Source organism: Scyliorhinus canicula, chromosome 12 (assembly GCF_902713615.1).
Source record: "Scyliorhinus canicula chromosome 12, sScyCan1.1, whole genome shotgun sequence".
Lineage (NCBI taxonomy): Eukaryota > Metazoa > Chordata > Chondrichthyes > Carcharhiniformes > Scyliorhinidae > Scyliorhinus > Scyliorhinus canicula.
The window spans coordinates 102,352,650-102,369,803 of NC_052157.1; the positions used below are offsets into that span (position 1 = coordinate 102,352,650).

The following is a 17,154-nucleotide window of genomic DNA, read 5'->3' on the forward strand; positions in this document are numbered from 1 at the left end:
CAACCATCCAGAACTCCAACCACCCAGAATCCCGACCACCCAGAACCCCGACCACCCAGAACCCTGACCACCCAGAACTCCAACCACCCAGAACTCCAACCACCCAGAACCCCGACCACCCAGAACCTCGACCACCCAGAACCCCGACCACCCAGAACCCCGACCACCCAGAACCCTGACCACCCAGAATCCCAACCACCCAGAACTCCGACCACCCAGAACCCCGATCACCCAGAACCCCGACCACCCAGAACCCCGGCCACCCAGGACCCCAACCACCCAGAACCCCAACCACCCAGAACCCCAACCACCCAGGACTCCAACCACCGAGAACTCCGACCACCCAGATCCCCAGCCATCCAGAACTCCAACCACCCAGAACCCCGACCACCCAGAACCCCAACCACCCAGGACTCCAACCACCGAGAACTCCGACCACCCAGATCCCCAGCCATCCAGAACTCCAACCACCCAGAACCCCGACCACCCAGAACCCCAACCCCCCAGAACCCCAACCACCCAGAACCTAGACTGCCCAGAACCCTAACCACCCAGAACCCCAACCACCCAGAACGGCGGCCACCCAGAATCCCGACCACCCAGCACCCAACCACCCAGAACCCCCACCACCCAGAACCCCGACCACCCAGAACCCCGACCACCCAGAACCCCGACCACCCAGAACGGCAACAACCCAGAGCCCTGACCACCCAGAACCCCGACCACCCAGATCTCCGACCACCTAGAACGCCGACCACCCAGAACGCCGACCACCCAGAACCCAGATCCCCCAACCACCCAGAACCCCAACCACCCAGAACCCCAACCACCCAGAACCCCAACCACCCAGAACCCCGACCACCCAGAACTCCGACCCCCCAGAACCCTAACCACCCAGAACCCCGCCCACCCAGAACCTGGACCACCCAGAACCCCAAATTACCCAGAACCTCAACCACCCATAACCCCGACCACCCAGAACTCCAACCACCTATAACCCTGACCACCCAGAACCCTAACCACCCAGAACCCCGACCACCCAGTACTCCGACCACCAGAACTCCGACCACCCTGGACTCCAATCACCTAGGACCCTGGCTCCCAGGACGCCGACCCGCAGGACCCCAACACCTCAAACCCTGAAGCCCATTATCCTGGCCCCCAAGAAACTGACCCTGGTGGATCCAATAAATTTCAAGGCCCCAACTCCTTGGACCCAAACCTCCAGGACTCTGCACCCCCCCCCCCACCTGATTGGCAACCAGCCCAGAACATTGAACCTCCACGACCGATAACCAGGACGCTGAACCCTCCCCATCTTCCAGATCATTGACCCTCAGAACACTGACCCTCCATGTCCCAAACACCCAGGAGGCTCTCTGCACACACACAGACCACCACACCCTCCCCCCAACTAACCCCACATCCAGCAGATCATTGACTCTGCAAAACGTTGAGCTCCCAACTCCCACCCCCCACCAGGACCAATACCCCAGGACCATGAAGCCCACCGAGTCGGGGGAAATTTGAGTAAACCATTCATTTTACCACTTTTGGAGACTGTGTGAAGTTTTAGGTGTCCCATTATAGAAAGAATAATTAGACCCCTTAGTTCATCGTCACAAGTTTCCTTCCTCTTTGGTTTGACCTTACCTGTGATGGGAAAGAATAGTCAACTGCATCAAAAATCCTGGGTCCTATTTCGGAAAGGTTGGTGAAGCCAATGCCTTTCACTTTAACAGAGACTGAGCTGACGGTGGAATCTGTGGTTTGATAACCTTTCTCATAGATGAAAACCCACCTGCAACAGAATAATGAAAATGTATTGTTTATTCTCACACCTCATCTCCTATGCATTAACAAAGATGGATAGGAAAGGACCCACTTCTCCATCCAGTATCTTCCACACTGCTTACACATCATGATGCACAGACAGCACATCCCACTGAAAGGTGAGAAACTAGATAAAGCCCAGGCCATCTTCCCTCCAACTCATTTGTATTAAACATGGTGCAGGAGACCACTCTAGTCTTCATTAATGTTTCCAAATACCTACATAGAGAATTTGTATCGTGGGCTGTGTTATGGAAGGCGTGTCTTGGAGATCTCATCCAATGTTGTTGGGACCACTGCTGATAGGACGGTGTAAGTCTGATCCCCGTGACCCTGCCTCACACCAAGGGCAGCTCATTGGAGTATTTCTGCGGCTGGCGTTATGCACAGGCTGGGCTGGCAGTAATACTGGTTGTAATTTCAAGTTGTTGGATGCCAGCAGCCACTGACTGTCCTTACAAATCCAACAAACAAAGAAAAAAGTACAGCACAGGAACAAGCCCTTCGGCCCTCCAAGCCTACGCTGTCTTTGCTGCCCGTCTAACCTAAAACCTTCGACACTTTCAGGGTCCATATCCCTTTATTCCCATCCTATTCACGTATTTGTCAAGACGCCCTTAAACGTCACTATCGTACCTGCTTCCACCACCTCATCCAGCAGCGAGTTCCAGGCACCCACTACCCTCTGTGTAAAACAACTTCCCTCACACATTTCTTTTTTAAAATAAATTTAGATTACCCAATTATTTTTTCCAATTAAGGGGCAATTTTAGTGTGGCCAATCCACTTAGAACATAGAACATAGAACAGTACAGCACAGAACAGGCCCTTCGGCCCTCGATGTTGTGCCGAGCAATGATCACCCTACTTAAACCCACGTAACCCGTATACCCGTAACCCAACAATCCCCCCCATTAACCTTACACTACGGGCAATTTAGCACGGCCAATCCACCTAACCCGCACATCTTTGGACTGTGGGAGGAAACCGGAGCACCCGGAGGAAACCCACGCACACACGGGGAGGACGTGCAGACTCCACACAGACAGTGACCCAGCCGGGAATCGAACCTGGGACCCTGGAGCTGTGAAGCATTGATGCTAACCACCATGCTACCGTGAGGCCCTTAGCTTGCACATCTTTGGGTTGTGGGGGCTAAACCCACGCAGGCACGGGGAGAATGTGCAAACTCCACACGGATAGTGACCCAGAGCCGGGATCCCCTCACACATCTCTAAACTTTGCCCCTCGCACCAGGGGTAGATGAAGTGAGGGATCTTGGCATACAGGGATATAGGTCCTCAAAGGCAGTAGTTCAAGTAGACAAGGTTGCAAAGAAAGCAAATGAAATGCTCTCCTTCATGGGCAGAGGTATAGAATCTGAAAGGAAGGTTATAATGTCGGAATTATATAAAACACTGGTGAGGGCACAGCTGGAATATTGTGTGCAGTTCTGGTCACCACATTACAGAAAGGACGTTATTGCTTTGGAGAGAGTGGAGAGGATGTTGACAAGAATGTTGCCTGGAAAAGTTTAGCTACGAGGAGAGATTGGATAGGTAGAGATTCTTTTTCTTGGTACAAGGAAGGTTGAGAGGTGACTTAATTGAGCTGGAGAAAATTATGAGGGAAAGTGACAGAATGGACCGGATAAAACTGTTTCCCTTGGTGGAGAATTTGAGAACCAGGGAACATAGATTTAAGATAAGTGGGGGAAGGTGTAGAGGGGACATGAGGATATGCAGAGGGTATTGGGAGTCGGGAATTCACTGGCCAAGTTGTTGGTGGAGGCGGAGACCCTAAAATCTTTTTTAAAGTACCTGGATCTGCACCTTAAGTGCTGTAAACTACAGGGCTATGGACCGGGTGCAGGAAGGTGGGATTAGAAAGGGCACCGGGATGTCCTCGGATAGGCCGAATGGCCTCCTTCTTTGCTGTAATTTTTTTATGGTTCGATGTTTGTGATAAAGAAAACATTTTGAAACAAGGTTGGCCATTGACTTTGGAATCTAGGGTAGCATATGTCAAAAACGCCCAGACTCTTTGTAAGGAAAGGGACATCAGGGAGGAGACACTGCATAATTTCATTTGACAGTCTTTCTGAGCAGCCATTTTAGTGAAGGCTCAGGTGTAGCTCTCACCCAAGGCAGAAGATTGGGGACGGGACAAGGCTCAATGCAAGAGATTTGAGCATAAAATCTAGGCTGACACTCCAGTGCGGTACTGAGGAGTGTGGCCCTGTCAGAGGTGCTGCCTGCTGGCTGAGAGATCAACCTGAAGCCCCATCTGCCTTCTCAGGCAGACGCCAAAGATCCAGTGACACTGGCTGGAAATTTCCATTCCCGTTCTTCTGGTGACGGCAGCGGAAAATCTCACGAGAGGCCCAAATTGCGCTTGACATGGGCGGGATTCCTCCCTGCGGATTACCTCGTCTCCCACCAGTGATGTAATGGAATTTCATTATCAGGCCTCACCACTTGATCATCCATCTTGTCGTAACGTAATCCACTGGTGTGAGGGCAGACCAGCGTGAATTCCAATTGGTCTCCCATGGCGTGCATCTGGCGGACAGACCTCCCAAAGGAGCTCAGGTGAGTACATCGCTCAAGAGGGTGGAGGGGAGGTGAGGGCCATGCCCAGGCAGTAACCTCAGGACTGCTTCCTGGCACTGACCAGGCAGTGCTGGGCAGGGAGGGGTCAGTTATGTGGAGGTGGAGCAGTGAGGGATGGGGCTGGGGTGCGGCAGAGCCGCCTTTAAAAATGGTGTCCCGATCTTTAAAAAATGACGTTGCTGGCGGGTAGCTCAATCAGAGCCTGACTTTGTGGGACTCGCCCCTTGAAGTTTCTTTCTCTATATCGCTAACAATGCAGTGGAGAAAACCGTCATTGCTGCCTTTCCCGCCCGCTGCCACACTTTTCCAGAAGAAAGTAAAATTCCGTCCACTATTTCAAACAAGAGCAGGTAAATCTCGGTGTGCTGATCAATATTTATCCCTCAATCAATGTCAGCAAAACACAGATCATCTGGTGATTATCACCACCCCCTGGCTGAAGAAATTCCTCCCCATCTCTGTTTTAAAGGATCGTCCCTTTAGTCTGAGACTGTGTCCTCTGATTCTAGTTTTTCCTACAAGTGGAAACATCCTCTCCACATCCTCTCAATTCAGGCCTCGCAGTATCCTGTAAGTTTCAATAAGATCCCCCCCTCATCCTTCTAACCTCCAACGAGTCCAAACCCAGAATCCTCAACCATTCCTCATACGACAAGTTCTTCATTCCAGGGATCATTCTTGTGAACTTCCTCTTGACCCTTTCCAAGGCCAGCCTTAGGTTCGGAGCCCAAAACTGCTCACAATACTCCAAATGAGGTCTGATCAAAGCCTTACACAGCCTCAGAAGTACATCCCTGGTCTTGCATCCTAGCTCTCTCGACATGAATGCTAACATTGCATTTGCCTTCTTAACTGCTGACTGAACCTGCACGTTAACCTTCAGAGAACTTTGAACAAGGACTCCCAAGTCCCTTTATGCTTCTGATTTCTTAAGCATTTTCCCATCTCGAAAATAATCTATGCCTCCATTCCTTCTTGCAAAGTGCATAATCTCACACTTTTCCACATTGTATTCCACCTGCCACTTCTTTGCCCACTCTCCTAGCCTGTCCAAGTCCTTCTGCAGCCCCCCTGCTTCCTCAATACTACCCGTCCCTCTACAGATCTTTGTATCATCTGCAAACTTAGCACCAGTGCCTTCAGTTCCTTCTTCCAGATTGTTAATTTATATTGTTAAATGCTGATGGAGGCAAATTTGAGTATGAGTTGCCAAGTTGAAGGGAGAAGGCTGATGAAAATAAGGGAAATAATCTTACAATTGTGCTAACATTGTTGTCAGCTGTTATGTAGTCATGAAGTCCTTTGATTTCAGCCAACCAAAACCTGACTTCACAGATCTGACAACTCAAAGCAGCACCATGTTTCTGTGAAGAAACATTCTTAATTACCCAGTGTCAATCCTCCATGTAATTGAGGCAGTCAGCTGGAGTGCCAGCTATTGATGACACTAACTGCTGTGTTCTTTGCTGAGGAACATTTTTCTCTCAGCGCTCTTGTTTACAAGGCCTCTGAACAGTGTGACTAAAGTTCTCATTAACATCACAATGCAGACAAATATCAGGAGCCCTCCTGTTAGAGCACACTGGGGTAAAGCTCCCATCAATTGAATTTAAGAGCCGTGAGGTGATGATGCAGCTGTACAAAACCTTGGTAAGGCCACATTTGGAGTACTGTGTGCAGTTCTGGTCACCTAATTTTAGGAAGGATGTGGAAGCTTTGGAAAAGGTGCAAAGGAGATTTACCAGGATGTTGCCTGGAATGGAGAGTAGGTCTTACGAGGAAAGGTTGAGGGTGCTAGGCCTTTTCTCATTAGAACGGAGAAGCATGAGGGGCGACTTGATAGAGGTTGATCAGGGGAATGATAGATGATAGAGGATATAGAGGATAGATGATCAGGGGAATAGATAGAGTAGACAGTCAGAGACTTTCTCCCCGGGTGGAACAAACCATTACAAGGGGACATAAATTTAAGGTAAATGGTGGAAGATATAGGGGGTATGTCAGAGGTAGGTTCTTTACCCAGAGAGTAGTGGGGGCATGGAATGCACTGCCTATAGAAGTAGTTGAGTCGGAAACGTTAGGAACCTTCAAGCGGTTATTGGATAGGTACATGGATTATGGTAGAATAATGGAGTGTAGATTAATTTGTTCTTAAGGGCAGCACGGTAGCATTGTGGATAGCACAATTGCTTCACAGCTCCTGGGTCCCAGGTTCGATTTCGGCTTGGGTCACTGTCTGTGTGGAGTCTGCACATCCTCCCCGTGTGTGCGTGGGTTTCCTCCGGGTGCTCCGGTTTCCTCCCACTGTCCAAAGATATGCAGGTTGGGTGGATTGGCCATGATAAATTGCCCTTAGTGTCCAAAATTCTATGATCTATGATTAACCTAGGACAAAAGTTCGGCACAACATCGTGGGCCGAAGGGCCTGTTCTGTGCTGTATTTCTCTATATCTATATCAACCCAACTGGCTGTTCATGTATAAACTTGATTCCAATTCACATGAAATGATCAAGTTGCAGACATTTATAATAAAGACTGCAAATGAAATTAAATGAAAATTGCTTATTGTCACAAGTAGGCTTCAAATGAAGTTACTGTGAAAAGCCCCTAGTCGCCACATTCCGGCGCCTGTTCGGGGAGGCTGTTACGGGAATCGAACCATGCTGCTGGCCTGCCTTGGTCTGCTTTCAAAGCCAGCAATTTAGCCCTGTGCTAAACAGCCCCAGCCATAATGTTACTGCCCGGTTTCGAACCGGGGACCTTTCGCGTGTGAGGCAAACGCGATAACCACTACACTACAGAAACCGCTGGAAAATATGGGAAAAATATGGGAAACATATTTTCTGGAATGTTGAGCAAAATAATCAGGAGTGTTTCACCACAACACTCCACCCCCACCCACCCAGCTCCTCCCGACACCCCTGGTAACCACTAACCCTTCTTCAAATCTGCTCTCCTCTCTGTGTCCCCAATTTTCATCACTCTGCCATTGGTCGTTGTACCGTCTGTGTCCTAAACTCTCGAACACCTTGCCCAAACTCTAATATACGGGCCTGCACATGAAGGGTTAACCTAGGCCTAAGTTCAGTACCGCCCACACAGTGATGTAAGAGAACACATGACCCACACCTGGGAGCCAGTGTGATGCTGGAAAGAGCTGTATGTAGAAGCAAGCATGGAGACAGATCCTAGCTTGGACCTTTTACTGTATCTATGTGTATAGTTTCAAGTATCTAATAAACACTTACTATCGAACTACCCAAGACTACGTACATCTTAACAAGACCTACTGAATATGCCCAACATCTTACAACGTAAACCTCTCCAACTCTCTCACCTCATAGAATCATATAATTGAATCATAGAATACCTACAGTGCAGAAGAAGGCCATTTGGCCCACTGAGTCTGCACCGAGTCTCTGAAAAAACACTCTACCCATGTCCAGTCCCCCGCCCACCCTATCCCTGTAACCCTGTAACCTACCGGTATATCCGGACACTAAGGCGCAATTTAGCATGGCCAATCCACCTCACCTGCACATCTTTGGGCAGTGGGAGGAAACCGGAGGCCCCGGAGGTAACTTATGCAGACACAGAAATAACCTACAACTCCACACAGTCACCCAAGGCCAGAATTGAACCTGGGTCCCTGCCACAGTGCTAACCACTGTGTGACCAAACTGTTTCTTAAAACGTAGCTCTCTGACCTAGTTTTTTTTAACCTGTCCCCAATATCACTTTATGTGACTCTGTTGTTTATTGTCTGATGACTCTCCTGTAAAGTACATTGGGATGTTGCCGCATTAGAGGTGGGTATGAGGAAAGGTTGGACATGGTGGGCCTGTTTCCATTGGAGTTTAGAAGAATTCCAGGTGACCTTATTGAGTTACAGACAATCCTGAGTGGACTCAAGAGAGTCGATGCCGAGATGAACTTTCCCCTTGTGGAAGAGTCTAGAACTAGGGGGCATGTTTTAAAAATAAGGGGCGGGATTCTCTGCTGTCGGGATTCTCCACTTTGCCGGCAGCCCGCAGATTTCCTGACGGCTTGGGGCAGCCCACAATGGGAAACCCCATTGGCCGGCTGGCGAGATTGGGAATCCCGCCCAAGGCGTCTCCTATTTAAGACAGAGATGAGGGGAATTATTTTCCCTCAGAGGGCTGTTAGTCTGTAGAATTGTCTTTCTCAGCAACATGTGGGTGGCACGGTAGCACCGTGGTTGGCTTCACAGCTCCAGGGTCCCAGTTTCGATTCCCCGCCGGGTCACTGTCTGTGCGGAATCTGCATGTTCTCCCCGTGTCTGCGTGGGTTTCCGCCGGGTGCTCCAGTTTCTTCCCACAGTCCAAACATGTGCAGTTTAGGTGGATTGGCCATGCTAAATTGCCCTTAGTGTCCAAAAGGGTTAGGTGGGGTTATTGGGTTACGGGGATAGGCTGGAGGTGTGGGCTTAAGTAGGGTGCTCTTTCCAAGGGCCGGTGTGGACCCAATGGCCTCCCCTGCACTGTAAATTCTATGAATCTATGTGGCGGCTGGGACATTGACATTTAAAGCAAAGTTAGACAGACTCATGGTGGAAAAGGGAGACAAGGGTCTCAGAGGACAGACAGGGAAGTGGAGTTGAGACTACGATCAGATCAGCCTTGACCTTATCAAATGGTGGAGCAGGTTTGAGGGGCCAAAGGCCTGCTCCTGCTCCCAATTCATTATGTTTGTATGTATATAAATGCAGGTTGTTTCTGGTGTTGGCATAGTCTGGAAACTCAGTGGAGGTTGTCCCCGACCTCAGCTGCGACTCCTGGGAAATGACCGTCCCTTTCCCGTGTCTGCCTTCATCCTGGAACAAACCTGACATGATCTCATGCGGAATCACAGGGTCCACATTGCATACAATGAGCACGTGGATGTTTGCTCACAAGTCTCATTTTCATATATGTTGGCACCTAACTAAAGAAGATTAAGACTTGAATGGCCGGTGAATAGAATTATTACAATGTTGTGTTTAGAGTGAGAATTTCAAACACTGCAGGTGATACTCTGTCTGAACTGTGCAACACCCCTTATTACATTGCGTGGGCGTCTGTGACCAGTGTTGGTTGTGTTCCAGAATCACGTGGGCTGGTAATTATCATAAAATAAAAATATTGTGAAACGTATTCCTACACACCCAGTGATGCAATCCATTCCAGGTGGAGTTAGCAACCTGGGAACGGAGCCCTCGTTTTACAGTTGCCATCAGGAGCTTGTATACATACAGGGATCAAAAGCAGGAAAGTAATGCTGAATGTTTATTAGTCACTGGTGAGGCCTCAGCTAATGTATGGGACGGAATTCTCCGCAAAGCCCGACGCCGTTGTGAAACCCGGAGAGGTTCACGACGGCATCGGAAGCTTCTCCCGGCCCCCTATTCTCCCCTCCCCAGGGGGATAGGAGGGCCGTACCGGGAAACTCGGCCGCCGGGCCTTGTCCCTGGCTTCAAGGCCCGGCGCGCCAAGAATGACGCCGCAGCGGTGCCTAATGACGTCAGCCGCGCATGCGTGGGTTGGACAGCTCAAACCCGCGCATGCGCGGTTGCCGACTTTCCCCTCCGCCGCCCCGCAAGATGTGGCGGCTTGATCTTGCGGGGCGGCGGAGGGGAAAGAGTGCGTCCCCTTCAGATGCCGGCCCGACGATCGGTGGGCGCCGATCGCGGGCCCGATCCCTCCCGAGCACGGTCGTGGTGCTCGATCCCTGATCTGCCCCCCACGGGGCCCACACTTACCTGGCGCGCCATGTTCACGACGCAGCGACCAGGTGTGGTTGCCGCCATCGTGAACAGGTCGGGACGGCAGGCCGCTCAGCCCATCCGGGCCAGAGAATCGCGGGCCACCGTGAAAAACGGCGACCCGCGTTTCTCCGAACGGCGTGTCGCAAAACCGGACACGCCATTTTGGGGGGGTGGGAGAATAGCGGGAGGTGCGGGAGCGGACCTCCCGCTATTCTCCCACCCATCGTGGCTGCGGAGAATCGCGGCCCTTGTGCGTCACGTGGCAGCAAACCTGCCTCTGAAGCGCAATGTCCCGTGCTGTGCTCCACTCTCACAGAAGAACCCAGCCGCTGGTACAGGCAAGCCAGCCTGTATTGTGCCAGTCTCTCAGCCAGATAAATGAGGAGGCCGGAAATGGCTGTTAGTGTCAGGAAGGACATCGGGCTGTGTTATAATACACACGGATGTACGAGGTAGAGATGATCCACTACCCATGGAGCTTGTAGAAAACGTGCTCCCTCGTTAAGGGGGCAAGGGACCCTTAACTAAGTCAATGTGCACAGGCTCGCTAGCTAGGGGCACACTGCCACCTACACTAGCACAGGCCTCAATCTTGCTAATACCTAAGAAAAACAAAGACCCAACGAAATGCGGGTCATACAGACCCATCTCACTATTATCCAGACATAGGAATAGCTTCTTCCCCACAGCTACTAGACTCCTCAACAACTCACCCTTGGACTGATATGTTCCCTGTAAGAACACAATTCACAACGTCCTATGCTGCTCTTGTTTGGCCCTTGTTCCGCACTGTAACCAATCACTATTTGTTGATGTACCATTATCAATGTATTCTGTCAATTATTCTTTTGTCTATTATGTATGTACTGTGTACATTCCCTTGGCCGCAGAAAAATACTTTTCACTGTACTTCGGTACATGTGACAATAAATATCAATCAATCAATCTAACTAAACGTAGACACCAAACTACTGGCCAAGATCCGAGCCATAAGGTTGGAGAACTGCGTTCCAGTGGTGGTCGCAGAGGACCAGACGGGCTTTGTCAAAGTTAGACAGCGAACATTGAACATCAGGCGCCTGTTGAAAGTGATCACGACCCCTTCCGGGGAGAGAACAATAGAGGTGATCGTCTCCGTGGATTCAGAAAAGGCCTTCGACAGAATCGAGTGGCAGTACCCCATAGAGGTACTGGAGCGGTTTGGGCTTGGATCAGTGTTCACCTGGGTAAAGCTCCTGTACAACACTCCCATGGCGAGCATAGGGACAAACAAAACCAGCTCCCAGTACTTCCAGCTGCACAGGGTAACCAGGTGGGATGCCCACTGTCCCCACTGCTGTTCGCCCTAGCGATCGAACCACTAGCGATCACTCTCAAAACAGCAAAAAAGTGGAGGGGGATCCAAAGGGGAGGCAGAGAGCACAGCATCTCGCTCTATGCAGATGACCTGCTCCTCTACATCTAAGACCCACAAAGCAGCATGGAAGGAATCATCGCGCTCGTGAAAGACTTTGGTGACTTTTTGGGCTACAAACTCAATATGAGCAAAAGTGAGATCTTCCCGGTGAACCCACAAGGGGGAGGGCCAGCGCTGGGATGACTGCCATTTAAACAGGCCCAACACAAATTCCGCTACCTGGGGATCCAAATCCCTCACGACTGGGAAGTGGTCCTCAAGTGAAACCTGACCAGTCTGACAGAGGAAGTCAAAAAGGACCTGGAGAGACTGAACACACTCCCAGTCTGCTTGAGGAGTGCAGACGACCAAAATGAACATACTACCCAGATACCTCTTCCTACTTAGATCCATCCCGATCTATATCCCCAAGGCCTTTTTCAACTCACTGGATAAGTTAATCATAGTGTTTGTATGGTGTGCGCGGTGGGGAGGGGGGGAGAATGCTAGGATCCCAAAGGAGGTCCGACAAAAACCCTACCAAACCTACTATTCTACCACTGGGCGGCGACAGCAGAAAGAGTAATGGGATTAAGGAGCCAGAAGCCGAGTGGGTGAGCGCGGAGGATGCCTCGCTCCGGGCCCTCGCCATGGCGGCACTTCCATCCCCACCCAAAAAACACTCCAGCAGCCCAGTGGTGATGATAGCCACCCTCCAATCCTGGAACCAATTACGGCAGCAATTCGGCCTGACCAAAATGTCCAACTAAATGTCCATCTGCAACAACCATGGGTTCGTACCAGCGCTCACTAACTCCACCTTTAAAAGGTGGAGGCAGGACGGGGGGGGGGGGGGCACTGACAGTCAGAGACCTATACAGCAACAGCAGGTTCACAACACTGGAGATATTCCAGCTAGCAAAGGGCAACAAACTCAGATACCTGCAGCTTGAAAACTTCCTTCGGAAGGAGACAAGGAAGCACCCACGACCACCGTGACAGACACTACTAGAGGAATTACAGGACACAAACATTCTAGGTAGAGGAAACTCTAGCGACATGTACGAACGACTGGTAGAGAGGGCTGACACTGTACTGAAAACAACAAGGAGGAAATGGGAGGAAGACCTGGGGCCCGAAATAGGGTGGGGACACTGGAGCGAAGCACTACATAGTGTAGCCACCTGGGGTGGCCACGTCCCGATTACAAAATGGACACTTTGCAAAGAATGAAGGGAAAAATGGACAATGCTGAGAAAGCACGCGGTGCAAGGTTTGTCTGTTGATTGGAGCTCTAGCTCCCAGACAAGACCGATACTGCAAAGCCATTAGCATACTAATGAGCCAACTCCGGGGACAAAAGGGTAACATTTAAGCAAACGATACCAAAGCAGACACCCCGGCGCCAGAGGAGACTAGAACAAAGCAGGCCAACGGCCACCTAGGGCCCGCCCAGCAATCAGGGCAGCCACCCCTTTATTTGAGAAAATCGATACCGATGATCAGGATACGGTCCAATTAATTGGGACCAAGTTCAAGGCCCACCCAAAAGCACGCGAAGCCCCCTTTGGGTATAAAAAGAAGCCCCCAAGAGAGAATCGTTCTTCTTGGCCTTGGCTCTCAGCGACGAGAGGCCTGCCTAGCAGCTGCAGCAGAACAAGTAAGTCCAAAGTCAACGCATGCTATGAGATAGATGCTCCTAGCTACTATTCCGTACCAGCTCGACCCCAGCAGCTTCAGAACCGGACAACGGCCATTGTTCCTCTGACTGAGTGGGCGCCCGAAGCTAAGTATAGGCTTTAGTAGTAGTGATAGTTTAGTTGGTAGAGTTTGTGCATGAGTATAATTGACTGTGTGTAAATAAATGAGCATTGATTTCGAACTTACTAACTGGTGTATCGAGTCTTTGACCAGTATTCGGTTTTGAACCTTGTGGTGGTATCGAAAGTCACCTGGTGACTCTTGAGCAAACGTGATTAGAATTAAGGAAGGCGACCATATTAACCGCCATAAACAGAGCCAATTAAAGAGAGAGCACGACAAGCAACAGTAGGGTCAACTCCACCTCCACATACGCAAGACTCAACCTGATGCAACTAAAAGTGGTACATAGAGCCCAATGAACAAGAACCCAAATGAGTAGGTTCTTCCCGGAGGTGGAGGACAGATGTGAACAGTGCCAAGGAGGCCCTGCCAACCACGCCCACATGTTCTGGTCTTGCCCCAGACTTGTGGAGTACTGGACAGCCTTCTTCGAGACAATGTCCAAAGTGGTGGGGGTGAGGGTGGGGCCATGCCCGAAAGTGGTGGTCTTCGGGGTATCAGACCAGCCAGATCTCTTCATGGGAAGGAGGGCGGATGCACTTGCCTTTGCCTCCCTTATCACCCGCCGTAGAATCCTGTTCGGCTGGCGGTCAGCAGCACCACCCAAAGCTGCAGATTGGCTGTCCGACCTCTCAGAATTTCTCCAAATGGAGAAAATCAAATTCGCCATCCGGGGGTCGGAAAATAGCTTCCTCGGGACATGGGAGCCATTCACCCAACTGTGCCGGGACTTTTTTGTGGCCAATGAACAAACAAACAGATAAACAAGTAGCCAAGAGACAGGGGAAAGTAGGCAGGGCATGAGACAAAGGAGTGGGGGGGGGGGGGACAATGCAAGAGGGGGTAGCCAAACACAGCTGAAAAGAAAGGGGAGCTTCAGAAGGGGGGGGGAAGTGGGAATGACAGGGTGCAAAGAATAATAAGAAGGGAGCCAGAGAGTAGGAAAGAGGAGGGAACACAAACTGGAGGGAGAGCACAGGAAACGACAATGACCACAATGAACATGGCAGGGCAACAGAGAGTAAGAAAGTAAAGGAGGAAGGAACGACAGACGGCCGAGGTGGAGGCAAACACACAACAACAGCGAAAACCGACCGGGAGAAGCAAGCAACATCAGGGGCTCCACCCAGACGCCCCGCCCACCCAGTTTTGATTTGCTTGTTCTGTATGTATTTTCTTTAAAAATAAAACAGAAATAAAGGGGGGGGGGGGGGGTGGAGAGGTAAGAAAGCCCCCTCCAGTGACATGTATAACGGAATTGTCTCTTTGTTGCTTCTATGTATATACACTTCCCCAGTTTTTATTTTCCCACCCCTTGGTTTTTTTTAGTTATGTAGTGTTTCTGTTATTTCTTTTTGGCTTCTCTATGTGTACATCTGTAAATATACCATGTATAAAAATCCCAATATAAAACATTCTTCAAAAAAAAACCGAGTCAATGTGCCTTTGTATGAATAGAGTCGGCCAGTCAGACATCGGCTGGAGAAGACCAATTAGGAAACTACAAGAACAAAGAACAAAGAAAAGTACAGCACAGGAACAGGCCCTTTGGCCCTCCAAGCCTGTGCCGACCATGCTGCCCATCTAAACAAAAATCTTCTACACTTCTGGGGTCCATATCCCTCTATTCCCATCCTATTCATGTATTTGTCAAGACGCCCCTTAAATGTCACTATCGTCCCTGCTTCCACCACCACCTCCGGCAGCGAGTTCCAGGCACCTGCTACACTCTGTGTTAAAAAACTTGCCTCGTACATCTCCTCTAAACATTGCCCTTCGCACCTTAAACCTATGCCCCCTAGTAATTGACCCCTCTACCCTAGGGAAAAGCCTCTGACTAACCACTCTGTCTATGCCCCTCATAATTTTGTAGACCTCTATCAGGTCGCCCCTCAACCTCCGTCATTCCAGTGAGAACAAACCGAGTTTATTCAACCTCTCCTCATAGCTAATTCCCTCCATACCAGGCAACATCCTGGTAAATCTCTTCTGCAACCTCTCTAAAGCCTCCACATCCTTCTGGTAGTGTGGCGACCAAATTGAACACTATACTCCAATTGTGGCCTAACTAAGGTTCTATACAACTGCAACATGACTTGTCAATTTTTATACTCAATGCCCCGGCCAATGAAGGAAAGCATGCTGTATGCCTTCTTGACTACCTTCTCCACCAGTGTTGCCCCTTTCAGTGACCTGTGGGCCATGTACACCTAGATCTCTCTGACTGTCAATACTCTTGAGGCTTCTACCATTCACTGTATATTCCCTACCTGCATTAGAACTTCCAAAATGCATTAACTCACATTTGTCCGGATTAAACTCCATCTGCCATTTCTCCGCCCAAGTCTCCAAATGATCTAAATCCTGCTGTATCCTCATCGCTATCCGCAATTCCACCAACCTTTGTGTCAACTGCAAACTTACTAATCAGACCAGTTACATTTTCCTGTAAATCATTTATATATACTACGAACAGCAAAGATCCCACCACTAGTCATAGCTCTCCAATCAGAAAAGCACCCTTCCATTGCTACTCTCTGCCTTCTATGACCTAGCCAGTTCTGTATCCATCTTGCCAGCTCACCTCTGATCACGTGTGATTTCACCTTGTATAGCAGTCTGCCATGAGGGACCTTGTCAAAGGCCTTACTGAATTCCATATAGACAACATCTACTGCCCTACCTGCATCAATCATCTTTGACCTCCTCGAAAAACTCGAGACACAACCTCCCCTTCACAAAACCGTGCTGCATCTCGTTAATACGTCCATTTGCTTCCAAATGAGAGTAGATCCTGTCTCGAAAAATTCTCTACAGCAATTTCCCTATCACTGACGTAAGGCTCACCGGCCTGTAGTTCCCTGGATTATCCTTGCTTCCCTTCTTAAACAAAGGAACAACACTGGCTATTCTCCAGTCCTCCGGGACATCACCTGAAGACAGTGAGGATCCAAAGATTTCTGTCAAGGCCTCAGCAATTTCCTCTCTAGCCTACTTCAGTATTCTGGGGTAGATCCCATCAGCCCTGGGGACTTATGTACCTTAATATTTTTCAAGACGCCCAGAACCTCGTCTTTTTGGATCTCAATGTGATCCAGGCTATCTACACACCCTTCTCCAGACTCAACATCCACCAATTCCTTCTCTTTGGTGAACACTGATGCAAAGTATTCATTTAGTACCTCGCCCATTTCCTCTGGTTCCACACATAGATTCCCTCACCTGTCCTTCAGTGGGCCAACCCTTTCCCTGGCTACCGTCTTGCTTTTTATGTAAGTGTAAAAAGCCTTGGGATTTTCCTTAACCCTATTTGCCAATGACTTTTCGTGACCCCTTTTCACCCTCCTGACTCCTTGCTTAAGTTCCTTCCTACTTTCCTTATATTCCACACAGGCTTCGAATGTTTCCAGCCTTCAGACCCTGACAAATGCCTCCTTTGTCTTTTTGACGAGGCCTCCAATATCTCTTGTTATCCAAGGTTCCCAAAATTTTCCGTATTTATCCTTCTTCTGCACAGGAACATGCTGTTCCTGAATTCCTTTCAACTGACATTTGAAAGCCTCCCACATGTCAGATGTGGATTTACCCTCAAACATCCACCCCCAATCTAGGTTCTTCAGTTCCCGCCTAATATTGTTATAATTAGCCTTCCCCCAATTTAGCACATTCACCTTCGGACCATTCTTATCCTTGTCCACCAGCACTTAACTTACTGAATTGTGGT

The 17,154-nt window shown here is 49.7% G+C and overlaps 1 protein-coding gene and 1 non-coding gene across 3 annotated transcripts in view; both read right to left on the bottom strand.

Moving 5' to 3' along the window:
• p2rx1 (purinergic receptor P2X, ligand-gated ion channel, 1) overlaps positions 1–17,154 on the bottom strand; it is a 150,182-nt gene that overhangs the window by 67,080 nt on the left and 65,948 nt on the right. For both annotated transcript variants that reach the window (XM_038814250.1, XM_038814249.1), the window contains exon 2: positions 1,654–1,801. In XM_038814250.1, the coding sequence (XP_038670178.1) occupies positions 1,654–1,801 (148 nt within the window). The remainder of the gene's footprint in view (positions 1–1,653; positions 1,802–17,154) is intronic.
• trnav-cac lies at positions 7,179–7,251 on the bottom strand. Its single transcript has one exon. It is a non-coding gene; the product is annotated as a tRNA-Val (tRNA).